The sequence below is a fragment of the Rhinolophus ferrumequinum genome, chromosome 22, assembly GCF_004115265.2.
Source record: "Rhinolophus ferrumequinum isolate MPI-CBG mRhiFer1 chromosome 22, mRhiFer1_v1.p, whole genome shotgun sequence".
Taxonomy (NCBI): domain Eukaryota; kingdom Metazoa; phylum Chordata; class Mammalia; order Chiroptera; family Rhinolophidae; genus Rhinolophus; species Rhinolophus ferrumequinum.
Window position 1 is genome coordinate 40,975,563 of NC_046305.1, and position 27,641 is coordinate 41,003,203.

The 27,641-nt window shown below is 39.9% G+C and overlaps 1 protein-coding gene across 1 annotated transcript in view; it reads left to right on the forward strand.

Moving 5' to 3' along the window:
• Window positions 1-27,641, forward strand: part of EEIG2 (EEIG family member 2) — a 66,444-nt gene that overhangs the window by 21,750 nt on the left and 17,053 nt on the right. The window contains exons 2-6 of the mRNA XM_033093831.1: window positions 4,536-4,656; window positions 11,447-11,476; window positions 16,217-16,333; window positions 19,956-20,002; window positions 26,962-27,065. Of these exons, the coding sequence (XP_032949722.1) occupies window positions 4,536-4,656; window positions 11,447-11,476; window positions 16,217-16,333; window positions 19,956-20,002; window positions 26,962-27,065 (419 nt within the window). The remainder of the gene's footprint in view (window positions 1-4,535; window positions 4,657-11,446; window positions 11,477-16,216; window positions 16,334-19,955; window positions 20,003-26,961; window positions 27,066-27,641) is intronic.

Here is a 27,641-nt window from a genome sequence, read left to right on the forward strand (position 1 = left end):
TCTGCTTGAGTTCTTACTAGGAAAGGCCATAGTCAACGATTTTTTAAGCTTATAAATTTTTAAAATTCATTTACACTGTTGGTTCATTTGAAATATGTGTAATCATAGAAGAATCTGCCTCAAGCAAGGCAGGGAAGAAGAAATTAGGACCTCGTCCTGGGGGGATGAGGACTGAATGGAATGAAGGAGGAAGCCAACTCAGCCAGTTCTTGCCAGCCCTTCCCTGGATGGCAGTTCTCTAGGAGGGCGCCAGCCCCTTCCCTGGATGGCAGTTCTCTAGGACGGGGCCAGCCCCTTCCCTGGATGGCAGTTCTCTAGGACGGGGCCAGCCCCTTCCCTGGATGGCAGTTCTCTAGGAACACTGAGGTATTCAGGGAATCGAGGCAGACCAGGCTTTGACGTAAAGGCTGAGTTGGGAAAGATTCTTAGAGTTGGTAATGGCTAAACTAAAGGAGTTAAAAGGCAAATATGGGAAGTTGAAAAGAAGAGTAGAGGAAATACGAGGGAAAGAAAACATGAACAAAGGCATACAAATGAGAAATACTGTGATACAAATGGGGAATTGCAGGATAAGACAGAAAGAGATGAGACTAAAGGTAGGCAGGGGCCGAATCACGGAGATGCCATGTTAAGAAGATTGGACCAAATGCTCTGAGATAGGGGGAAGCGGTGAAGGATTTTAGACAGAGGCATGACGTTACCAAATTTATATTGCCACTCCGGTAGCAATGAAGAAGGTAGATTTGAGCAAGGACCATTCAGGAGACTGTTACCAAATTCCAGGGAAGATCTATGAGGGACCGACTTAGGGTCGTGGCGCCAGACAGAGGAAAGGGGGTGGAAGTAACGTAGGCCAGAATGGGTAGCTGGGACTGTTCACTTGTGGCCCATGCGTGACATTTATTCAGTCAACAAACACTGAGTGTTTAACTGTGATTGGCAGTGGCTCGTCCAGAATGTCATGCTGAGCTCATGTGTTCTGCATGCATCGTTTCTAGGTTTCTTCTCCAAATAAGGACCTTTATTGTGAGTTAATTAATGGACAGTTTTCATAGCCCTCGTTCATTCCAGCCGATCTCTTGGCTCATTAGACCTCCTTCCTGTCACAGAAGAACCTATTCCGGAGTCCTAGCTGATACGTCAGTCAACACTCGGGAGGCAGTATTCATGTGTCTGCGTAGTGTCTTCTCCTCAGCAAGTGGGTCTGAGCTTTTTGCGACTTCACTGGGTGGGGCTAAACAGGTCGTGAAAAATATGTACAGTAGGTTCCAAAGCATTTTATCCCTACGATAATTTTCTTTTTTTTAGCTTTATTAAGGTATAATTGGCAAATTAATTTTGTGTATTTAAGGTGTACAACTTGATGTCTTGATATATGTACACATTGTGAAATGACCACCACAATCAGGCTAATTAGCATATCCCTCACCTCACATAGTTAACTTTTTTTTTCTAGTGAGATCACTTAAGAGCTACTCTCAGGAAATTTCAAATATACAATACAGTGTGTCAGCTAAGGTCACCCTGCTGTACATCACATCTCCAGAACTTACTCCTCTTTGCGTAATTTTGAATTTTGTACGCTATGACCAGCATCTTCCTCCTTCCCCCACGTCCCAGCCTCTGGCAGCCACCATCTACTGTATACTTCTGTAAGTTCAACTATTTTCGATTCAGTTTTGGTAAGTTGTGTCTTTCTAGGAATTTATTGATTTCTTCTAGGTTGTCCAATTTGTTCGTAATAGTCCCTTAAAATTCTTTTTATTTATGAAGCATCCATTGTAATGTTGCCTCTTTGATTTCCAATTTTGTCTCCTTTCTTTTTTTCTTAGCTTAGATAAGGGTTTGTTGATTATGTTTCTGTTTTCAAAAACCCAACCCTTATTTTTGTTATTTTTCTCTGTTGATTTTCTGTTCTCTGTTTGACTTGTGTCTATTCTAATGTTTCTTATGTCCTCCTTTCTGCTAAATGAAATAGCCATTTCTGTCTCTCTGGTAATCTTTTTTCTTCCTCCAGCATAGACTATTTTGTTCAAGTTGCCTTTTTGCTATTCATTTCAGTCTCTGTCTTTTATACTTAAAGGGCTATCCTCAAGTGTCTGCCCATATTTAACTACGAGGTATTTCAAGTTCCTTAGAAGCTTTGTACACGTGGAGAGTGTTTTTTGACTCAGGGTTTTACTGTAGATCGAGCTGGCTGAGCCATCTTGTTGGGAACCCTCAACATCCACCCCATTAGATCTTTTCTCTGGGGCTGGTTGGATTTCCCCAGAGAATGTTCTTCCCCCATGTTGAGGAATATATTCCGAGAAGCCAGTTTAGGGAAGAAGGTTGGAGGTCTCAGCATTCAGTAGGTGCTCTTTCACCACCCTCAGCCTCCCCAATATGCCCTTACTAACATGTCTTTTCTAATACCAATCCCTCTGTTTTACCTGGTCAGGAGAACGAGTCTCAGTCTTCTGCAGGAGTCAGGGAGAGGATATGAGGGACTGTTTCTGAAACAGTTTTCAGCCAGCCCTTCTGCCTTTTGTCCCTCCTTCGTTCTGCTTCAACACCAATTTAAGATTCCTGCTCTTGGCTTTCACCGTTACCAGCTGAAGGTTCAGCTTTCTTCGGTTTGCTAAAGTCAGTTATCATTTGTCCATCCCAGGCCACTTATTTTGGTCTCCTCTCTGGTTCTCTTTGTCTTTGTGAGAGAATAACTTAAAAATAAAATAGAAGCTATGGGGGAGGGAGCACTCAACCTGCCATCTTTAACTAGAACTTTTTATGTAATTTAAAAGAAAAGTAAAATAAGTGTTTGTTTGTTTGTTTGTTTTAATGTTGTCTCTGGTTCCTGATCATACATCAGTGGTCTGAGCGACAGGAACAACCGAGTGCCTCGAGGCATAGCGTGCTCCTGAAAGGTCCAGCACATCAGTATTCCTGCACACCTTTTGTGGGGAGCTCCACAGGCCACGGCTGATGCCTCTGTCAAGGCTGGAGGCCAAGACATGTTGAGAGGAAGCAACAATTTAAGAAAAAAAAATCTGTTCTATTTTTTTCTCTTTGTTATTTTCATTGTTCACTGATTTTTTTAAAAACCGTTTATTTTTGAGTGTACAGGTTAGTTACTGCTCATCTTACTGGGGGTGCCTCACGTGGCCTGATAAATACGTCCACATCCATCCTTTGCCAATTACTCATTCTGCCTGTATTGTGACCATACAAATAAATTGCACCCTTGCTGAATTTCAAGGGAAATTCTCCTACGAAGATAAATACATTCTCTTCGCATCATAATTTATTAAATCACCTGAAGATTCCTAATGAAAAAAATAAAAAGGCTAAAGTTATCACAGTGAAACCTGTGATAAATTATATGCCCTTGGCTCCCATTTGTGCGTCCATTTATATGTATATAAATACACATGTACATACCACATGCAAACATATACTTGATTTTTAAATGATACTTGTGTTTGCAATTTTTGTTCTGGATTTCTGTATACTGATGGACAAATCCATGAAACCAAACTGACTGGTTTTAATACAAATTCATTTTTTTCACCGAGACAACTACAGGTTGATGCCCTGTCACATCCTCCACTTCAGTTGTTTCTGACTGTCATCAGCCTTTAAGTTTTCAAATCAGCCATCAGCCTCTGTCATTCTATAGAAGTAACCTCACCTATTACTTTCCTAAGAAAATCAAAACTATTCAGCCTGGGCTTTCTTGCCTCTCCCTTTGCTTTCTCCAACTTTCTCTTTATTTTCCCCCATTGTCTTTCATTTCTTCCTATGTTAGAGGAATAGTTATCCTTCTTTTCTAAAGCTAAGCCCCCTATACTTACAGGGAACAGTGTAGGGGACAGCACATACAAAGGCCTGGGTACTAGAGAAATATAGATATTCTTTGGTGAACAAGTAAGCTTGTGGGTTAAAAGGACCTGGTTTGAATGCTAGTTCTGCTACTTTCTCCCTCAGTGACCTTGAATTAACTTCCCTCCTTGTGCTTCATTTTCTTTATCTACAAAATGGCTACCTCCTAGCATTGTTGTGAGATTAAATAGGATGTGGTACACTGTCAGTAAATGGTCACTGCTGTTGCTGTTATGGCTGGAACAGGAGTAAAGCTATGGCAGTAGCTCATTTTAGAAGAACTATTTGTTTATATTTCTGTCTCTTTCACTAACTGGACCATAAGCCTTTCAAGGTTAGGAAGGCTGTCATTCTCATCTTCGTATTTTAAACCTCTAGAAACATACCCAACACTCTAAAGTAAACATGTATTATTGTATGTTGACTGAATGAATAGTGAAGCTTCAATTGGTAAGTAAATTCACTTTTTTTCAGTTTCTGTGGATAATTAAAAGCTTCAAAGATTTTCAGATCACATTGTTAAGAATTTGTTTTCTTCATGTTTTCACTGTTTCTGAATACTGGCTTTTTATATATCACTTTCGCATTATAGACGAGTGAAAGAGTGTGTACTTTTTAAATATGTCATCAATAATAGTTAATTAACTGGTTCTTTTTATTTTCTTTTCCTTCAGGGAGGTGGTGCAAGCAAACTGTGTTCATTGGAGGAAGAAGTTCTCATTTATGTGCAAAATGAGTGCGAGTGCCACCACAGGCATCCTAGATCCTTGTATCTACAGGGTATCTGTGAGGAAGGTATAAAAATAGCCTCTTACTTCTCCCCTTTCAGAAACCATAATTAGTTCCATAGTCACAGACTCACTTTATTTAGCTCTGCTTTATCCTTCAAACTGTTACATGTAATTTCATTTCACACTTGCAGCAAAAATGTAAATTACATGACCAATATGGTGAAGAATCCGAAGTTATAAATTAAGATATTCAAGGATCTTAATCTCATTGTCACTATGCATAAAAGTATTAACCTTATTTGTGTTATTTTGGGGGCTCTGTATATCTATATCCTGCTATTCATTAAGTTCCTTTTTGTTAGGCATTAGGTCTAATAACAACCCTGAAAATAGGTGGGGTTTTTTTTGTTTTTTTTCAATTCTGAGGACAACTCAGGCTCAGAGAGGCTGTTACTCACCTAAATTCACATAGCTAATAAATGGCAAAGGACTCAAACACAAATCTTTCTAATTCCAAGTCCATGTTTTCTTTTATATAGGTTGAGGCATATTATCAGTAATGTACAGAAGTGGAAACTTAATCATATGTTTCAACTTAATTATATGTAAATATGTGATCCTGCCTTTTTAGGGGGTGAAAAAGAGGGATCCATTAGTCACCAGTACTGGTGAATTAAACAGCTGGCGTTAAAATGTACATTTTTATGTTTTACATTTTATATACATTTTAAAAATTACCAAAGTAATTCATATACATGTTCAAAAATTAAATAGAGAAGGACTTAAAATGAAAATCAGGAGTCCCTTGCTTTGTTCTTTTCCACTCCAGTCTTGCATCCTTCTATATGAGATAAAAAGTTATGTGCATATTTTAGCTTTCTTGTTCTGCTTTGAGTGAACTGTTAGCACTGTTATGTGTGTAGCTGTATTTCATATTCTCTTATATTGCTTAATCTACTCAGTTAAAATGTAACATATATGTATATATAATGTATGTATATATATAAAATGTATATATAGTGTATATATATATATATATATATATATAATGTATATATATAAGAGAGAGAGAGTTTTAAGCCTTAAATGAAAATAGACCCCTAAAATAGTCATATTTGGAGCAGCAATAATTGAATAGACGCTTCCTAAAAGGAAGCGTAGTGCAGTGAAAGAGTATATGGTATTATACGACCTGGATTTGAATCCTAGAAATACCACTTAACTGTGAGACCTTAGGCAATTCTCCTGATTTTTAAAAAATCAGTCTTCTCATCCAAATAATGGTATAATAATAATTACTTCCTCAAGAAATTGTAAGGGATAACCGAGGTATAAGTAAAGCATCCTAACTTCCCTTTCTACCTTAATTGCTGCTCAATATGGCTCTTACATTGAAACCTTTTCTAAATGGTGTTCTCATCATGATTTTTGAAAGATGATCAGTCTTTGAATTTTAAGAAAAACCATATAACCAGTTTAGAATAAGGAACAACTGCTAATTAAAGAAACTCGGGGCCAGCCCGATGGCTCAGGTGGTTGGAGCGCCGGTTCGTTTCCCACATGGGCCAGTGAGCTGCGCCCTCTACAGCTAAGACTGTGAACAACAGCTCTCCCTGGAGCTGGGCTGCCGTGAGCAGCTGGAGGTTGGCATGAGCTGCAGTGGGAAGCTGGGTGTTGCCGCAGGCTGCTGTGTGCTGCCATGAGTGGCCATGGCCAGCATGCGTGACCGGCAGCCAGCGTGAGTGGCCGGCGGCCAGAGAGAGCTGTGGTGTGAGCGGGCGACTGGCGACCAACTGCCTCAGCCTGGGGGAGCGCAAGGCTCATAATATCAGCCAGGCTTATAATGGGCCAGGGAGCTGTGCCCTACACAACTAGACTGAGAAACCACGGCTGAACCAGAGTGGGTGTGGGAGGCGGAAGAAGGGGGGAAAGAAACTCAGAGTCTGTGTTTATAAAAACTAAATTTTTTGCTATTTAAGGTAGGACTTGTTCATCTGAAATAAACCAGTTCCTCATATTACGATGGTTTGGTGTATTAGGGCACATATAATAAGCTTCTGACGCAGACACCCAAATGTACAGTGACTTAATAAGTAAGATAGAAGTTCATGTCTGTCTTGGATAGTAGCCAAGGATCCAGGGCTGGTAGGGCAGCTCTGCCCTTTTCCGACGTGGTGCCCATCTTTAGAAGGAGTTGCTCCAGTCTTGTCGTCTCTTAACCACTGAGAAAGAAGAGAAAACCACATGAGAATAAACATAAGATCCCATAAAGAAAAATTAGTAAGCTTAACTATATAAACATATTCTGAATTGAAAAGAAAATAACCTTAAGCAAAGTCATAAATTAGGGGAAAATATCTGCAAATCACATCAAAGGCCTAATTTTCTTAATATGGAAAGAGCACCTTCAAATAAACTATGTATAGTGATAGTGAGGTAAGGTTCTTGAATAATATGGTAATTTTACTTCACACTTGCAGCAATAATTTAAATTACTACGACAAATATGATGAAGAATCTGAAGTTATAAATTAAAAGATCCGCAACCCTATAGTTAAATAGGCAAGGGACAGTATAGACATTTCACAAAAAGAAAAATAGCTTAAGCATATAAAAAGTTACTCAGTCTCACTTATGTATATTAAAACTACAAATAAGATACCATTTTTTAACCTATAAATTTGACAAAGATCAAAAAGTCTGACAATATACTCTTGTTGTCTGAGCCACAAGGAAGCAGTCAATCACCAGTCAACAAATATGTGAGGTCCTACAATGTGCCAGCTACTATTCTAGGCACTAAAAGAACAGCAGTGACTTGGAATGAGTTCCTGCCCCCAAACATTCTACTTTCTGATTCCAGTTCCGTGGCTGTCTTCCTGTGTGTCTTCGCATCATCTTCCCTGTGTGTGTGTCTGCCTCTATATTCAAATCTTCCCTTTTTTATAAGGACACCAGTCATATTGGATTAGGACCTCATTCTAACTAGATTACCTACATAAAGAGTCTATTTCCAAATAGAGTCACATTCTGAGGTACTAGGGGTTAATATTTCAGCATACCTTTTTGTGAGGGAGGCCTACAATTCCATCCATAGCAGGCCCTAAGATTATAATAACCCTGGGGATTTATGCTTCTGAAATGAATGGATTAGCTTGTTACAGACCACCACTCCCTCCAAGAACAACCAGAAAAGCTAGACAAATTATTAAAAATGACTGCGTGAAGGAATCAGAAGTTGCCAAGGCAGTAAGGATTTGAGAGGCTTAGCATCAAAGACAAGGGAAGTGTAAAGAGGTGAGCCTGAGATTTCTTATTAATTTTACCCTTGAAGCATTTGTTAATTTTCAAGCAATGGTTAAGAAGCTGAGCCAAGGGTGGCTGGTTAGCTCAGTTGGTTAGCGCACGTTGCTACTAACAGCAGGGTTGCCAGTTCAATCCCTGTATGGGCCACTTTGAGCTGTGCCCTCCTTAAAAAAAAAAAAAAAAAAAAAATGGAGAGGCTGAGCCGAAAACAATGACTGAGAGGCTAAGAAGCTGAGCTGAGATTCCAGCAATTTTACAGGACTAAAGGGACAAGTACTGTATTCCCAGGCCCATCAGCAGAAGGTGCCTTGATAAATACCCCAAGCTTTTCACTGGGACTCCCTAACATTTTCAACCTAGAAGGGGGAATATAATGGATATAGATTGGCCCTTATAAAGACTGAAACTCAGCTTCCAATCAGCTCAGTCCCTGCTTGGATGAAGATGATCTGCCCCTACTTTACTACTTACCAGAAGCAAATATATATATATCTTTTCGGAAGGAAAGTAACATTACTCTGAGCTTCAAATTATTTCTTCAAGTTGTCATGCATAAAAAGTACCAAGCGTACCAAGTGACATGACTACATGACCCACAATCAAAAGGAAAATAGGTAATAAAAACAGACCCATAGAAGATACAGATTTGGAAGATCAAAGGCAAACTTTTTCAATAACCATAATTAGTGAACAATATGGGGAATTTCATTAAAGAACTAGAAACTATAAAAAAAGAAGCAGATTGAATTCTAGAACTGAAAAATATAATAACTAAAATATAAAGCTGAAGAAGTGAAGATAATCTCATCAGACAGATTTAATAGCAAGTATACCATAACTGAAGAGAGCTTTGGTAAACTGGAAAATAAGACAAGAAAATATGCAGAATAAATTATAGCAAAAGGGTGGAATATATAGAAGAGTGTAAGACATGGGAAACGGTATAAAGATCTAACATTTATGTAATTGGAGCCCTAGAAGGAGAGGAGAGAGATTGTGGCTGAGACTCTTCTAAGACTGATGAAAAATATCAAGCTATAGATTCAAAAGTCCTGTGAACCCCATTTAGGACAAATAGCAAACCTGACATGTTTAAGTGACAGAAGGCCAGCCTGGAAAACATGGAGAGGGCAAGTTCTTGGTGATAAGATTGGAGGCACTAGGTCAGGTGGTGCCTTACAGGCCATGGTGATGAGTTTAGATTTTATTCTAATTATAATTGGAATCCATTTGAGGATTTTAATGAGAGACATGATCTTTTAAGATCACTTCTGCTGAAGCATGGAGGATGAATTGCAGAGACCACTTAGGTGTTTGGGACAGTTCAGGTGAGGAATGCTTGTTTTGGCATGGAGTTATTAACAGTAGAGGTGTCATGACTCAGGATGGATTTTGGAGATAAACCCCCCACTAATGGATTGGATGTAGCAAATGAGGGAAAAAGAAGAACTGAGGATAACTCAACGCTTTTGCCTGAGCTTTAGGTAGCTGATTATGCTATTTCTTGAAATGGCAAACATTCAAAGTGGAATAATTGGGGACAGATAAGCAGAGATCAGTCGGCCTCTTTTGGTGATGTTAAATTTGAGGTGTCTGAGACACCAAGTGGAGATGTCAAGTCGGCATTTTAAAATACTAATCTGGCACTCGGAGGAGAAGTTCAGAGTAGGGAGATATTTGAGAGTCATCAGCATACGGTTTTTATTTAGAGCCGTAGACCTGAATGGGATCACCCAGCGAGAAAGTGTAGAGAGAAGACAAGAGGCCCTTGGGCAAATCCTGGATCGCACCCACACGTAGATGTAGTATAAATTACTCTTAGCGGGTTCAGGAAAGGAGCAAGAAGGCATACATACCACTTACATGCCTTTGGTCAGATCGTAGTCATATTGCCGTAGCACAGGAGGAAGGTAGAAAACATCATTATTTTCGGTAGCCAGGTGTCCAGCTCAAAATAGAGGATTCTGTTACGTGGAGAGGGGTAGAATGGATAATTGGGGTACAACTAGCATTCTTTCTACAGAGGTTGAGTACAGGGCTAGGTCCAGCAAAGGAGACTGAGAAGGAGCAGCCAATGAGGCAGGAGTAAAACCAGGCAATTGTGGCACCATGGAAGTTTAGAGAAAATGATAAAAGCAAGGAGATGGAGTGGGCAAGCCTTTCAAATGCTATTGAGAGATTAAGTAAGATGAAGACAGAACCTTTGGCTTTAATAAAAAAGATCATTGGTAATCTTAAGAGCCACTACAGTGAGAAAATGAGGACAAAAGCCAGTTGGAATGATTGAATAGAGAGTGGGATTCTGCAAATTAAGTCTTTTGAGTAGTTTAGTTACAGAGGGGAACAAAGAAAAGAATGGTAGAAGAGACAAGGATCATCGGAGTAAGTTTTGTTTTGCTTTATTTAACAAAGGGTGCTATTAAGGGAATATGACAATGACCTAATAAGAAAAATTCGATAATTCTTAATGGGGTAGATCTGGTGGCACGGCCACACCAGCCTCAATGGGGCACAGAAGGGAAGGGGCAGCAAATATTCATGAATAATAGAATTTACCATAGATTGCTTCTCAGCTTATTTAAATTCACCACTTTAATGATAGAAATGGTAGATAATGCCTCATGTATCTGGTTTATGGAATAAAGATAAGAGACAGCTCCATCCAGCAAACCCGTTTCCAACAGTGGGTGGGGAGAGAGAAGTTTGGCCCTAATTATAATCGCAAACACTTAAACAGCATATACTGTGTACTAGGCATTGTTCTAAGTGTTTTACACTTATTCTCACATTTGTGTGACAGCCTGAATCCAGAGATTTGACAAATCAATGTACAGTTCTATATTTTAAATTAAAATGGTAAGACATCTATATATTATTTTGTATTTCTCACTCTTGCCATTGTTCACATTAGATAAGAGGGTTTCTCCTATACTAACACGGAACACCACCATATATATATGTGTGTATATATATATATATATATATATATATATATATATATATATATGGAAACAGTAAACAGTAAGGCATAGATAGAACAGCGTGTGTAGTACGCTATCATTTCTGTAAAAGAATATATACATATGCATACGTATGCATGGAGTGTCTGTTGGATACCTTCTAAAAATTGATAACTGGTTGTCTCTGGCAGGGGTTTTAACTCTTGTTAAAATCTTTCTACAATGTGTTAATATGCTTAACTAAGTAAGTAATTTAACTTTTCTTTAGTGATTCGGGTTCTTGCAATGTGTCTAGGACCCTTTTGGCAATTTCTTCAGCAAAGAGATTAAATATTAACTTGTCTTCTTACCATTTGTCACTTTCAGATTTAAGTTAAATTCTAAATAAAAATTCTGGTTATTTGCGGCGGGGCGGGGCATCCAAATAGTTGGATATAAGATCATTAGACTTATACTATCTATATTTGCCAGCATGTAAATCTCTACTTCAGAATTATTTGACATGAAAAACCCAGAATTATTTGACATATATTTAATTTTAAATTTTTAATCATGTGATAACCTTATAGTATTTTCTATCTTTGGCAGGAATTAAAAGGTGGAAAAACTTATGCAAAGGTAAGTAAATGTTCTTTAACTCTTTTGGAATTTGTATTATCACTCATTGCTATTTACAGGGTTAAAAATTAAACAATTTGCTCTTCTAATTGCTGTTCAGGTTGGCTATCTTTAAATAAGGCAACTTGGACATTGAACAGCTGGAGCCAACAATAAATTATAGTCAAATTCTGTCTAAATGCTAATTATGGGATGTTCTTCTTACGTTTCAGCTTCCTGACTAGATAATGATCTCTGGTTTGCATTAAGCAGTAGCATCTGTTAATTCAGGCTCCCTTGGAAGTATTCCCAGTCCCACCATTGCCTCCACCAGTAGAATAGGACCGCTCGTCTGTGTCCTCTTAGCACTCTGCATATACATGATCTCTCCTTTCTTTTATACATTTACTAGCTATAAGCAATTCCTAATGAATGTGCTCACCTTTTTGCTAAATAGAAGAAAGGAGTAATTAGTCATTCTACCAGAAACCCACACACTCCTCTTTTATTTCCAGTCTCTGTGATGGTATCTCCATCAACCCAGTCACCTGAGCCAAGTACTGGGCACTAGTTCCAACCATCACATCTACCTAACTCCCTAAAATTAGCTGGCTACAATGTCAGTTAGGAATCTCTTTGCTATAAGTAACAGAAAACCCTCCTCACCTAGAGATTTTTTTTAAATCTCACTAAACAAGTAGACGTGAAATAGAGCTGCTCCAGGATTAGTTAATCCACTGACTGGAGAATGTCATCAAGAACCCATGTTCCTTTTCTCTTTCCGTTCTTCCATTATCTATGTGGTGACTTTGACCTTGGCTAGCTACCCTCATAGTCACCAGGTAGATGGCTGCTTGAGTTTTAGTCTGCACATTCAGATATGGCAAAATCCAGCTGCTTCCCCACGTATGACTTTTTTGCCTGAAAAAAACTTTTCCTAGGTGGCCCTCAAAGCAGTATCCCATCCTTTCATTGTTCACAGCTGGAACATATGCCCACTCCTAAACTATAGGCAATAGGAGTGGATGGCCATGGTTAGCTTAGACCAGGGGTGTCCAAACTGCGGTCCGCAATCCATTGTTAATTGGCCCGCAGCAAATTCCAAAAATATATTTAGTTTACTTAAATAAACCAGGTGAGGCAATATGTACTTCACCTCAAGTGAGTGGCCCGGCTGTTTGTGTATTTGACCGCATAAGGCCCTTGGTGAAAACTGTTGAAAAAAGTTTGGACACCCCTGGCTTAGACGATTTAACAATGAGCTAGAGGTTTAGTTAACTTTCCTTATGTACATGGATGAGCTAAAAGTGGACATGAATAAAATCAGAGCTCCGCTAGCTAGGAGTATGAGGGCATTGAATGGTGGGATAAGCAAACAACAGGGTCTGCTATCATTGGCAAATCCTCTTGGTTTCTCCCTTCCAGAAAGCTCTTGAAACCATCCCTTCTCTCCATTCCCAAGTCCACTGCCTTAGGTTATACCTTCATTAATTCTCATTTAAAGCCAACATTGGCCCCTATCTTTTGTTTTCTGCCTCTGTTATCTCCTTCCAGGCCTTCCTCTATATAATTGCCAGAGTGATGGTTTTAAAGTTCAAATGTGATCATATCATTCCCTCACTTTTAGTCCTTCAGCAGCTATCTATTACCTGTAAAGGGAAATGAAGTGAAAAGTCTTTAACCCAGTATATTAGACCCATCTTGGTTTGCAGATCATCTGTCTACACGTGCACACGCACACACGTACACACGTGCACACACTCACTCATCCTTGTGCTTCAGACATACTGCCCTCGTAAACTTCCTGGAATGCGCCTTGTGACTTGATGTTTTCCCTGCCTTGTGTGTGTTACACTCCTCCCTCCTCTTGTCCTGTCAACTCATCTATCATTCAAACTCAGCTTAGTCATCCCTCCCCACTGAGAAATTTTCTTTTCCCCTCTTTCTTGCAGTTTGTCTTCCTCTGTGACAGCACTTACACTTTTTTATAGGAATTTGTTTTCTGTTTTCCCTTAGCAAACTGTGAGCTCCTTGAGAATAGGAATGATTTCATTCCTAATGCCTAACATTACCTGGAACATAGATGCTCTAAGTTATTTGGCAAATGAAGTAACATTGTCCACAGATACCATGTTAATGAGACAGTTATATCAGTGAATCCAAAGACAAAATCGTAAGGAAATATGGGCTCTGATACATCACTAGAATGTAACAAGACAGCCCTTACCTGTCCTGTTCATCACTATATTCCAGTGTCTAGAACAGGACCTGGCACATAAACAGTGCTCAGACCCTCAGCCTGGCCTGAAACACCACATTGGCATACCCCACCTTTTAATCCTTTCTGAACAGGGACTGACCGGATTCTTTTTTTTTTTACTTGCATTATGCTTAGTGACACTGTAATACCAGCATCCCAACAGTGGATGGTAAGCCGATGGGCTGTTTTTTATTCAACAAACATGTATGAACTGCCTACCATGTGCCAGGCATTGTTCCTGGCACTATTCTAAGTATTGAAGATGCAGCGGTAAACAAAACAGATAAAAATCCCTGCCTTTATAGAGCTTACATTCTAATGGAGGGTTGAAGCAGGGGGGCAGACAATGAACTAAATAAAAATGAAATGCGTGTGTACATGACGTGATGATAACTACTAAGGAGAAAAATAAAGCAGATAAGGGATAAGGGAGGCCACTGCAGGGTAGGGGAAGCAGGAAGGGTCAGCAAAAGCCCCTTTAGAGAGATGACATTGGAACATAGACCTGAATGGAGTGAGGAAGAAAGCGACAAGAAGATGTAAGAGAGACTCCATCTGGTAAAAAAACAAACACAGTAATTGTTAAAGGCCTTGAGGTGAGCTCGGCACGTCCACGGAAACCGGAAACAGGAAACAGACGCTGTGGCTAGAAGAGTAAATAAGGATGGGGAGAGAAAGTTGAGGAGGTGCGAAGGACAGAGGGGTCAGAGCCAGTCCACACAGAACTCCTTCAAGGAGTCGTGCGATAAAGGGGAGCAGCAAACCAGTTCAACAGACTGGGGACAGAGGCGAGGTGAGGCTCCGTTTTCTTTTGTTCATTAAGACGGAGAAAATCCAGCACGTTTGTGTGCTGATGGGAATGATCCAGTGGAGAAGGGACGTTGTAGAATGCGAAAGCGAGGGAAGGATTCCTGGAGCCATGAACGTGAGTAGGCAGGAGGAGAGCGGTTGGCCTCAGATGGGCGCACAGCCAGTTCACTTACAGTCAGCGGGAAGGCAGGTATGTGGGCACAGATGCAGGGAAGTGAGTAGATGTGGCTGGCAATGAGAGCTTATGAAAGTTAAGTGCTCTTTGATTGCTCTTATCTTCTGAGTGAAATAGGAAGCAAGGCCTCATCAGAGTACAGATGTGAAGGAGGTAATGAGGTTATAGAGAAAAGAGAATGTATGAACTAGGGCATGTGGATGCTCTGTGGTCACGTAGGCACGTGAGTCTTCACATGCTCATTTGGATGCAGCTTTGTCCTGGGCATGCCCAGGCTTTTTGGCTGATCTGTTGGACCCCTACAGGAGGCAAGTGAATTAGGTAGGTGTTACCTGTGGCTTGCTGTGTTCCGACCTATTGCATTTGGGGCTTGTGGCCCTTCAACTAGTCTCTTAAGTTCTAGTCCTTCATTTTTTGTGTACTAGTTGAAAGCTACTAAAATAATGCTCCAGCTGGCAATTAAAATCTTCATCTCGAATGCCATTCATATGTGCCCAGTGTGTGTTTTAAAATCTTAAAGCAGGCAACTTAAAATCACAGCAGTGTCTGAAATGATCACTGCTTTTTATTATGTATTCAGGGAGATAATCGCAAACTCAAAACATTTTTTTGTTGTTGTTAGCAAAAGATTCCCTATACACTTAGTCATGTGTTTAAAAAAAAAAAGTTATAATGGGGTTGACTTGTTGTACCACTTGGAAAGAAGAAATAGGGCTAAGCAACATCAGGGGAAAGACCGAAGGGCAATGTTTGGTAGCTGCATAAAACAGAGACCAAACCTGGGTAGTGGCATGAGGCAGGGACAGGTCTGAGCTGAACTTCTGGATAGCAGCAGAGAGGGTCAGTGTGGGCACAGCTTCGAGGAAGGGAGGAAAGGTGGAAGGGTCCCTAAAGAGAGTCGGCTCAAGGATGATCAGCAACACAAGGTTATGGAAGATGCTGAAGGAGAAGGGGCTTATACCAAAGAAAGTGTGTAATGCGCCTAAAGCATTTGAGTTCTTGTGTGGATAACTTAATAACCTGCAACTGTCTGCAGTCGCCACTGGTTAACTGAGAACAGAGCCAGAACCAGATTAGGGAGAGGGAAGTCTGATTAGTTTTCTATATGGATATGCAAGTGCTCATGATGGATCTGCTCGTATTTCCCACAGGATGGTGTGAGGACCACTGTTACTTGCAATGATTTTAGTTGTTTGACATGATTAACTTCAACAGTTACATATTTTACTGTGTACAAGAAAAACATGTATATATTTGGCACATAACATCTGTGATTTCAAAGACTGTAGTGCTTAAGACAAGAGTAGAATAGGTAATAAATATTTTTACCAAAAGGGAGCCAATTTAAAGACACATTAAGTAGATAACAAAACAGATATTGTTAAGATGGCAGAAGTCACAAATGACTGTAGTTTGAGGTAGCTTGTCTAGAGCATGGGTTGAATGTTTATTTTAAGTAGAATATGAGAGAAGCCTAGTAGATATTCTATTAATATAATTATTTTTCTTTTCATAGCTGGGCTTTGCAGATCTAAACCTGGCAGAGTTTGCTGGATCAGGAAATACCACTCGTCGCTGTTTACTGGAAGGCTATGATACCAAAAATACAAGACAGGATAATTCTATTCTTAAAGTAAGCACGTTTCAAGGTTTACATGTCAACAAATTAAATTCTCTGCATTTTAAATAAGCATAGGTATATACTCTCAAGGGCAAGATGGAAATCAATACTCAGATCACAAGCTGACCTCACCATTGAAATACTCATCATGTAGGGGAAAAAAATACCCAAATCACAGAAGCAAATATTCACCGTCTTGATCCCAAGGTGTTTCTCTCTGGTGCTATGACCATTCAGGCAACAGTGCACACAACCACTGCAGCACAAGGGCTCGTTGGGAGGAAGGAGCATGATGAATGGGTAGCTTAAAATGTTTATAGCTCCCGAAAGGTCATTTCCAAAGCAGCTGTGGTGGCCACAGAGAAGTCACTGGGTTCTCTTGTCACTAGTGAAGGGATAGGTGGAACTCAACTTTGGACGTCTGCCCTTCGTTTCCCAGTACCATCGGGGGCCACGCGTTTTGATGGCCACAGACAGAATATACACTTCAGAGAGTTGGTGGGAGCATTAAATAAGGCCCGTTGAGAAAATGTTTGTAAAGTGTCTTGCACCTCGTAAAACTCACTGGATAAACCTTTTGCTGTATTTCAGTTAGGTCACCCATGACGGTAAGTTATCTAATGATAAGAAAAATAATTCTGAATAAAAACTGGATGGTCAGAGAGTGGAGCAAAGAATTACCCCATACCTACAGTTTTCAAACTTTATTTTCAGTAAATATTTAGCCCTGAAGATGTGAAAATGCATGAAGTGGTTATTATAGCCAGTCCATTCCTTGCACAAATTTAGCAGCTGTAAAGAAAGGGATGTAGCTGGGGTGGAGAGGTAGGTGGTGAAAGAAGATAAGGAGAAAGTTAGAAAAATAACATGGTATAAACTTCTGTGCACATCTTGTTAATTTTATGGTTTTATGGTCATCTCTATATAGATGAAAAATTTCCAAAGCACTGCATATACCTGTGTGAAGTAGATGGGGTTGGATAGGTGGGCATAGATTGTCTCCATTTTGTAGAAGAAGCTGAGACTCAGAAGGTTAAGGGTCTCACTAAAGTAGTGGGTGGCAGAGCTGAGACCAGAATGCAGACCTTCTGCCACCTGGTCAGCCATCTTCTCATGTTACCATGCTGTCAAAACATCAGACTCACAAGGAGCAGACGACGCTGTTCATTCTTAGACTGATCCTGAACAAGCCACTGAATTCAGTTCCTTCATACTTCTTATATAAGAAGATAGATAATCCTTCTCTTTATTATGGTGTTTTTATTAGAAATTGAAATTACTTTGACATTTCAGACCCCCACATTCCTTCCGGCCAGCTCATGGAGTAGTCTCCTCCTGGCTCCCCATTTCTCCCACTTTGTCCTACAAAAACCGTATTCTTTTATAGATCATACCTTTCCGCAGTCCTTCTCTCCCCCTTCTGATCTCCGTGATCTTTTGGCCGCTTAATTACCTTCTTTCTCCTACTCATTGATGACTTAGCTCCTAGCTCACAGTTTTTCTCTCTATCCCGTCTGTCATCATATTTGGTGGCTTCAGCATCTGTGTGGGTGAGCTATCCTTCTGGACTGTCTTCTCTGTATAGTCTCTCACTCTGGCTAATCTTACATGTGCCTAACGCCTCCAGTTTTTTAAACTACGTATCTCCAGCCACCTTTTCCTTTTCTTCATCTCAATTCCTATGCCCATGGTCACACTCTGGACTTTCTTGCCACTAGAAACTTTACCAACTCCAAATTTTCGATTTAAAGTATTCCTGTCTCCTGCTACTACCTCTTCTGTTTCCAGCCCTCTTGGTCTACTACTCACTTAGCTATCCTGAACGTTATCACTGTCTCACTCTCTCAGCCTCCTCTTGCTTTCGCTTTCCTCTTTATCCAGCTTAGATTCCATGATCCATGATTATCATAACTTTCAAAGTACTCCTTGCTCCTTTGTCCCTGTCTCCCTCCATTGCCTTCCCCTGAAGAATCCCTCCCCTGGATAATCCCTAACCTCAGTCAAACTCAACTCTCCTCTCTAAGTCTGCATCCTAGTTGTCGGACATTGCTGCAGAAGATCACACCGCCAAGCCTAGCTGGCATTTCTAAAGTCATGCCCACCACCGCCACCAATCGTACTCTACTCCCTTGCCCTGTTTCCTTGAAATTCTGTTTCATACCTTCTTTCTCCTCATATCGCCACACTCCAGTCGTGCTCTCAGCTAATGGTCTTGCTTTATGCTTTATTGAGAAAATAGAAGCCATTAAGCTCTAATTCTCTCATCTTTCCATTACAGAATTTACAAGTCTTCCTGTCTCTCCAGCCCTCTTGTCCTTTTTGCCTGCTCTTAACGATGAATGAAGTGTCCCTCTTCCTGTCAGAAGTTAATCGTACTCTGAGGTTCTAGAATCCAAAGCTTGTCTATCAAGAGCTTTGCCCCTTAGATATTCCCCTCTCCTAATCATTTCTCCCTTTAATGAACCATCCTCATTAACATATAAAGCAACAGCTCAGGCAACTTCTCGGCTCCAACCACTGTCGCATTTCTTAATTCTACTTCCCTACACAATTTCTTAAAAGCTGTATGTGCCATCTCCATCTCCTCCCTGAAACTTTCAAGATAGTTAAGAGTGCCGTTTTGATGAAATTGGAAACCAGGTTGTAGAGTTCTATGAAAGAAGAGGTGATGAGGAAACCAGCACAGCAGGTGTAGGTCACACATTTGGTATTTTCAGCATTTAAAGAGAAAAAGAGTAGTAGTGGTCGTACTGGGGATAAGAATAAAATGAGAATGTAGAATACATATCAGCCATTAGTGTGTATATATATGTATACAACAGTATATATATATAATACACTGTTCTTCATTGAGATCATGAGTTTTAGTATTATGCAGTCCTGGGTTCAGATTTCAGCTCTGCCCTTTACTAGCGACCTGATCTTGAAAATATTGCTTAATTTCCCGGGCTTAAAATGGAAGTATCGATCTCTAATAGGAGTTTTGAAGATTAAATTAAATAATTTATATAAAACACTTAGCTTCTGCCTGGCACATAATAAGTTCTCAAATCATGAATGTTGTTGATATTACCATTATCATTATTATTCCCAGAAGAACACAGTAAGATCCAATGGCTGATTCTTAAAAGGCACTCAGCAACTAGCAAACAGCAGCATTTCAGAAAACATTAGCAAAGCTTTGAATTCTGATTTAAAGCTGGCGCAAAGGCAGGAAGCATTCTACTCTTATAGACCACCACCAGCAGGCACCCCTCAAAGCGACGACAGGACAAGTTGGAGCGAAATCTTCCAAACACTTGAGCACTGCTGGGAGGAAAGACACAAACTAGACAAACACAGCACACACCCACAGGCTTGGTACTGCTGAAGCACCTGCTTTTTGTTTCCTTCTTCTCTACTCTGGTTTTTGCAATGCCAAAGTTTTGAATGTTAAAAATGATTTTTAGTCTGTGTCTGCATAAAGCAGCAATTTAGTATCGGATATAATCCAATTTAGCAATCATTTTATTTAATGCTCTCCAAGTAGGAAATACTGGGCTAGGTGCTCTGGAGGATGCATAGGTTAGTAGAACATGGCTTCTCCTCTCAAGAGATCTTTTATAATCACAGAATTTCTTTTTCTTATGTTTAGGTTTTGATCAGTATGCAGCTGATGTCTGGTGACCCCTGTTTTAAAACGTAAGTTGATGCTCAGTAAATGTGTTATTTATCTGAAAGTATAATAGTGATTTATGGGTTTAAATTTTTACATTCATATTTTAGTGTTTACAGGTCAATACCAGTGAAGGGATGGTTCCTTTCCTAGGGAACTGACCTGACCCTCACAGAAGTTACTGTTACCTATTACCAGACGAGCTCTCCACACTCAATAATTTTAGCTATATGTCTTTTGCCACCTTCAGGTTTTGGGTAAAATTATACACATTAAAATTTTTAATTTGACCTTTGTGGACAAATTTTCTTCAACAAATACCTATAAAGTACCTTCCCATGTCTAGGCCCTGTTCCAGACACAACAGAAACAGCAGGGGGGAAAATGATAGACACGGTCCCTGATATCTTGGAGCTTATATTTGAAAACAAACAACAAACTAACAAGTAAATGTATAATATAAAGGTGGCAGTGAGTGCTTTGGAGAAAAATCAAGCAGGGTAGGAGGTCCGTGGTGGAGGAAGTGCTGCTGTTTGTTATGGAGCAGTCAGAGAAGTCTCCCTGGTAAAGCTGATATTTGAGCAGAGACCTGAAGGAGGTGGGAAGCAGGCCATGCAGATATTTGGGGAAAGAGCATTTGAGGTAGAGGTAACAAAGGCAAAAGCCTTGGGGGAGGAGTGTGTTTGACACACTCAAGTGACTGCCAGGAGACCAGTGTGTCTAGAACAGTGAATGAGGGAGGAGAGTGATAGGAGATGAGACCAGCTGGTGAAGCGTTTGTAGGCCGTTATGATAGTCTCAGAGGCCACTCATAATGTGAGTGAGATAAAAAGGTACTGAAGGGTTTAGAGCCGAGGAATGAAATTACCTGACTGTGACTGCTAGCTAGGGGACAGTCTGGGAGCGTGACAAAGGAAGCAAGGGCAGAAGTTGGTAGATAAGTTAGGCAGCTGTTTGATTGGGCCTGAGTAACTAGAAGAATGGTTTTTCCATGTATTGAAATGAGAGAGCCTCCAAGAGGAAGAGGTTGGGAGCTTGGGTGTTGATCGTATGAAGTTTGAGATTCCTATTCAACATCTATCCGGGCATATCAAGCAGTCAGTTAGATATACAACTACAGCGTTCAGTGGGGAGCCCCGACTGGAAATACGTACTTGCTTGAAAATCGTGACATCATCAGCACATAGATACTAGTTAAAGCCATGAGATACAATTAAATGACCTAGTGGTAGTGAGTATAAATTAAAAAACAAACAAAAAAAAAAATAACCAGACTGAGGTGTGGGACACTCCAGCATGTTAGGGGTTGAACAATCAGTGAGGTAGGAGGAAGAACCAAAAGAGAATACTGTCCTGAAAACCAAGTGAAGAACGTGTTTCAAAAAGGAGGGAGTAATAGACTGTCATACACTACTGAAGTGGTCACGGAAAGTGGGGACTGAGGGTTGACCTTTGGATTTTGCAGTATAGACACCGTTGGTGACTTTGACAAATACTTTGGTGGAATGCTTAGACTACAGCTTTATTGGAGTGGGTTAAGGAGGATTTTGGAGGAGAAAAATTGGACAGTTGAGTACAATGGTTTCCTCCCTTATCCACAGTTTCGCTTTCTGCAGTTTCAGTTATCCGCAGTCATCTGTGGGCCACAAATAGTAAATGGAAAATTTTAGAAATGAACAATTCCTAAGTTTTCAATTGCACACTGTTCTGAGTAGCGTGATGGAATCTCTCACCTTCCCGCTCTGTCCATGTGAATCATCCCTTTGTCCAGCACATCTGCGCTGTATATGCTCCTCACCGTTAGTCACTTAGTAGCCCTCTCGGCTATCCGATCGACTGTCACGGTAGCACAGTGCTTGTGTTCAAGTAACCCTGATTTTATTGTTATAATTATTCCATTTTATTATTAGTTATTGTTGTTAATCTCATACAGTGCCTAATCTCAGTTATCATAGGTATGTATGTGTAGTCAAAAATACAGTATATCCATGGTTTCAGGCATCCCTGGGGATCTTGGCACATATCCCTCACAGGTAAGGGAGCACTACTGTATCTGTATACTGATGTGAATGGTCCAGTAGAGAAGGGGAAATGTGGTGCAGAAGAGAAAGGGGACAATTGCTAGAACAGTGTCCTTGGATCGTTGAGGGATGAAGGTAGAGAATATGGCTACAGATGCATGTATATGAGATGCGGAAGCATGTAGGCGTTATTTTAAAATTGGTGCTGGTTTCTTAGTGAAATAGGAAACAAGGTGGTCATTAAAGAGTAAGGCTCTCTGGTGCGGCCCGTTAGCTCCGTTGGTTAGAGCGCGGTGCTCTTAACAAGGGCGCCAGTTCGATTCCCACATGGGCCACATGGGCCACTGTGAGCTGCGCCCTCCACAACTGGATTGAAACAGCTACTTGAGTGGGATGGATGGGTCCTGGAAAAACACGCTTAAAATAAACAAAAGTTTAAAAAAAAATAAGATGAAAGATGGAGGTGGTGGTTTGAAGAAAGAGGAAAAGATGTGTAAAAGGCTTCTCAGAGAGTGAGCGAGTGAACTGAATGGAAGAAAGCAGTAGGATTGCCTGTCAGCAGTTGAAGACACTTAATAATTAAACATGAAAGTTAATTAGATCTTATTTAAATATCTGAGAAAAATGTATTTAGAAAAGTAAAGAAAACATTACTTCCCTATGCATCAACTTCATGTTTTTAACAGCAACATCTCTGTAGTTCTCTAGTCACGTACTGTTTTGTAAACATGAAAATACATACTTTAATACAAATCTTTTATTGATTAAAACTATGCATTTTCCTCCAACTTAGCCTTCCTGTACTGTCTTCTCTCAAACCATAATTTTCTGACTTCTTTATTTCCTGCTGTCTTGGGACTAAACAGTTTTTGATATACTATTTTTTATTTCTTGGGTGACAGTATGTTTTTCTGGTGGAATCAGTTTTGGGTGAAATGAGAAAATGAGCAGTAAAACTTAGTACAAGAAAAAGAATTTATCATTTCTTCTCATGAACTTTTTATGAACAAATAGTACCTTACTAGCCCTTCCTCTGCTGTTTTATCTCTTTACTTGTGAAATTTAAATACTGAAAAGCTCAAAAATAGATCACTTTATGTTCTGTATTATCTCCACAAATGTAATTCTGAGTTTATATTTATAGAAAAAGACTTTTATAACTTGTTAGAATAAATAGACCTTACCTCAGCCCAAGATATATGAAAGTATTTCTCCGGAGAATCAAACCCCCAATATTTGTTTTCTCTTTTCTTTGAATATCTGAAATTATGCATCTGTCAGTGGAAAAAGGGCAACTCTTAAAACGTCCATTCACTTGTACATACTAAATATGGATTGAATAGAAAAAAGTAAATTATTTTTATCAACTTATATTTCAGTGTATATAAATACGTAAATCACAGTACTTTAGAGCTGAAAAGGATGTTGGAAGTTGTTCAGTTTGGTGATTTTTTTTTTCATAATATTTAGTCATAAGATTGTTTTTGGCTCAAATGTATTATAATCCCAGTATATGACATTTTTCTAATGAGAGGCAAAAATGTGTGTACCCCCCTGAAGTCCCTGATGGAACTTCATGAAGTCAGTTCAGCAAGTGTTGGTATAATCCAAGTCCTCATTTTACAGATGAGGAAACTAAGGCACAGAGCATTAGAGTGACTTGACTGCGTATTTGTCTGTAAGACACAGATTTAAATAACTGCTGGAGAAGTTCATTCCATTTTCTCTGCCTTTGTCTGTCTTTAAATTTTTCATGATATAAAATTTTTAAAAAACCTACTAGAGAAACTATTGGTAAAGCCAATCCTTAGCATTCTCAGATTAAATCCTAGTTTTGGTATTTTATGAGCAGAAGATCTGTGGCAAAGACTATATAATTTTTCTGAAGCAAAGTTTATACTATGAGGCCAGTATTTTATGAAGAACAGCCAGTAAGTCAACCTCTAACCACCTAGTACCTCCAACTCTGTTTTATAGTTCTCCACAACTCATCAAATATCCACCAACTCTTGTAAAAGAATGAAACTGACTCTGACAAGAAAGGCAACCACTAGTGCTGATAAAGCAAAAGAATATTTTGAGAGAAAAATTATATACTATACTGGCATTTGGTAATTTGGTGATAAAGCAGATCTAGGGATGATGTGACCCCTTGAATAGCTGTGGAGCATTTATATTCTAGAAGAAAGGAAATGACCATTTGTCAGCATGATTAAATGAATATTACAGTTTCCCAATTTGATTCTTGAAACAACTGTGTGATGTGAGTAGTAACGGTACCTGTAAGTGAGGACACTGAGGCTCAGAAGTTAAAGAGCTGGTTTGTCCTGGTCCCAGGATGCGCTCATTCATTCATACCTGTGCACTGATAGCTGCCATGTGCACACATTCACCAGAATGAGTAAGATCAACGCTGCCCTGAAGGATTCACTGCTTATGTGGGAAACAGACACACAGCATATGATGTTACTGAGGCAGAGAGGACGGAGTCCCATCTACTTTTCCATGAAAGCCAGGAAAGTCTTCACTGAGGGGGTGACACTGAGCTAAGTTTGAAAAGATAAATAGGAAAGTAGTAAGCAGGGGAGGCGGAGAGAGACATTCCAGAAAGAGAAAGCAGCTTACACAAGTTTATGGCATAGTTACAGGGCATGGAATATTTACAGAATACCAAGTAGGTGGTGTGGTCATTTTAGAAGGTCCTTTTTCATATACTGTTAACATTACTGTGAAATTAAAATAATCTCATCTCTTTTGTTCTTTAATTGAGCTACATTCAACAATTTCTGTAAGGGATATGAAACCATTTCCAGAACAAAAGGGGTAATAGAATAAAAGCTGGCACGTGATAGGCACTCGATGATTATTTATGCAACACGACTGAGTTGTTTAGGGAGACTTAGGAGCGCTGCCAAGGCACAGCTAACATTTTAGATTCTAAATTTGCCTTAATATCAATCCCCATGGTTGATGAATTTTCTCCATCATGCTTAGTTGCCCCAATATTAGAGCAGTTAGTGTTGCAGATGGCTGAAATTATCAAGGGCTGGAGTTCAGGTTTTCTGAGACTGCAGACAAGTGCTGCCAAACTGAAGATTTTGCTAAGAGTGTCCTGACTGCGGAGTCAGGCCGGACAGGAAAGAGCGGAGCCAGAGGGAGACTGATAGAGAAGGAGAAAGGGAAGAGGCCTCAGGCTGGGAGGTCTGAAGGGTCGGAAAACGGCTCTAAGAGGTGGAGGGACAGAGACGCTGTAATCAGGCCATCTGTCAAAGGAAAACCAGAGGAGCTGCCATTGAAATGATAAGAATTGGGTCAGGCAGGCATGGGCCACCATCAGTGATTAATAACTGTGACTATCGACTCCATTCTTTGTAGGTGTATTTAATGTTAGTCTTTCTTATACATTGAATGCAGGTTTTTTCACCAAGCTGTTTTATATTACAGCAGGTCCTCAAATAACATTGTTTCATTATAACATTTATGAGATACCACAGGAACTTACCTCTTGTTTATATCAATTAGCTTAGGGTAAAACCGGTCTTGTTTGTACCTTATTTGTCTTAAAGTCACAGAACCTATCAACAATGTTAAGTGAGGACTTACTGTATTTAAAAATATAGCTTTTGATATTTGAAGAGGTAGGTCTAGGCCAGACTACAAAGGGCCTGATAGTACCATTCTAAGGAGTTTGAGCTTTATCTCTAAGGAGCTAGTGAAGTATTAAAATCAGAGAGGAACGTGTTCATATGCACATTTCAGAAAGACCACAGCGACAGTAGCATAGAATGGAGGTAGGCAGACTACGTAGCTAAGAGACGCTTGTAGTCATCCAGGAAAAGGTACAAAGGCCAAACTAATTAGTGGAGGCAGAGGAGAGATGGTAAATAGGAAAAATATTAGGTGAGAATCTGTGGAGTTTGGAAATTGGATGTGGAGAAATGGGAGTAGGAAGGAGACAGGCAATATCTAGGGTTCTAGTTTTGGTGACTTCGTGGATTGTGGCAGCACTCACAGAGACGAGGAATACAAGAAGAAAGCAGATTGGAGAAAGAAGATAAGTTTAGTTGGGGATATGTGACTTTGATTTACTTGCAGGACAAATACTTGAAAATTTCTCGATAGGACATGGAATTTTGGAAATTAGAAGATCCTGGGATATAAAGAAATTAAATAGGTTTAATGGCAATCTTAAATGTCTATATCCTCAAGGACCTGAATCAGCTTCATGATTCCTTTGATCATCTTCCTATTTTATCTCAGGTCTCTGAGGAATAGTCTCTAGGAAAATGTGGTTTTCCCCAGGAAGATCAAGCTCAAAAGGTTAGGGATGTTTTATTTAAAAACAAAAAGATTTCTATTAGAAACTTGCCCCACCCTTTTTCACAGCTTCCACATGAAGATAGAAGCCTACTTCCATCACCTACTTCTAGAGAATCCAGCCCCAAACGCAAATCTAAACAACTGAGTTTCTTTATAGACTCTCCCTGGGGCAAATGAACCATTTACAGAGAAGAAAGTAGACGAGAAAACCATGGACGGTATTTAAGAAGTTAGTGACGCCAACGAGAGAACATAGGCACTGAGGCAGGAGGCATTCCCTTCCAACTTCAGATGCAGGGGGGCTTGGAGCTGCCCCCTCCCCCTCTCAGACGCCTCCCTGCTTGGTCTGAGCGTAGAGCTGACAGTTGAAGCACCCTCCACTGTTAGTTCTGGGAACACACTGACTCCCTTTCTAGTCTCACATTTTTTGTTGTATAAAAAACTCCCGCTGTGAATTTCATTCAAGTTTTGAGGATGCTCATACATTATTCGTTGATATTTATTACCTTTCCCCCTCAAAGAGGTAGCATTACAGGCACCTTACCAAGGTTGTGTACTGACTACACAACCAATCTAACAATATTTCTAACTTTCAGATTCACCCATGTACCAAATTTCTGATCCTTAGAAATGTGTATTTACAGGCCTCCTTCTACATCAATGTCTATACCAATTGCTGGTGAATCTGAATCTCTGGAAGAAGATAGAAAAGGTGGAGAGACTCTCAAAATCCATCTTGGAATAGCAGGTATGGATGTGTAGTTTATTGTTCGTTTGTTTGTTTGAATTTGTGAGAAACAGTGCCACTTGATGTCCTAAAAGTTTCCCATTATTCCCTCCCAGATTTAAAATTCTATAGATACATGACTTGAAGTGGACCAATGAGTATCAGCAGAGTTTTGATTATGCAGTTTTTGGTTAAGCCAATGCTTCGTTCTGTCCAAGTGTTATGTTTGTTCTGACTGTTTAAAAGCGAAATGTTGCAGTGACACACCCCACCACTGTATGCTTCTACTCCCCACACGTAAAAACAGGATACTGCAGGGTTAGGATCAGTGGATCCTTCCTGTACTTTTAACCTTTCATTAGATTGTTCTCTTTAGTATGTAAATATTCTGAAATTTTCCTCATATTGGAAAAGAAAAAACAAAAACCCACAATAACTCATTACTTAGCCCCACGTCTTTCTCTGGCTACTGCTCTTCTGTGGGTTATTGCTCTCTTTCCCCTCCCTCTTCCTCACACTTTTTATAGCCAAATTTCCAGAAAGAATATACTGCCCATTTATTCCTAAACACCTATGCAGTCTGGCTCCTAGCTTCAT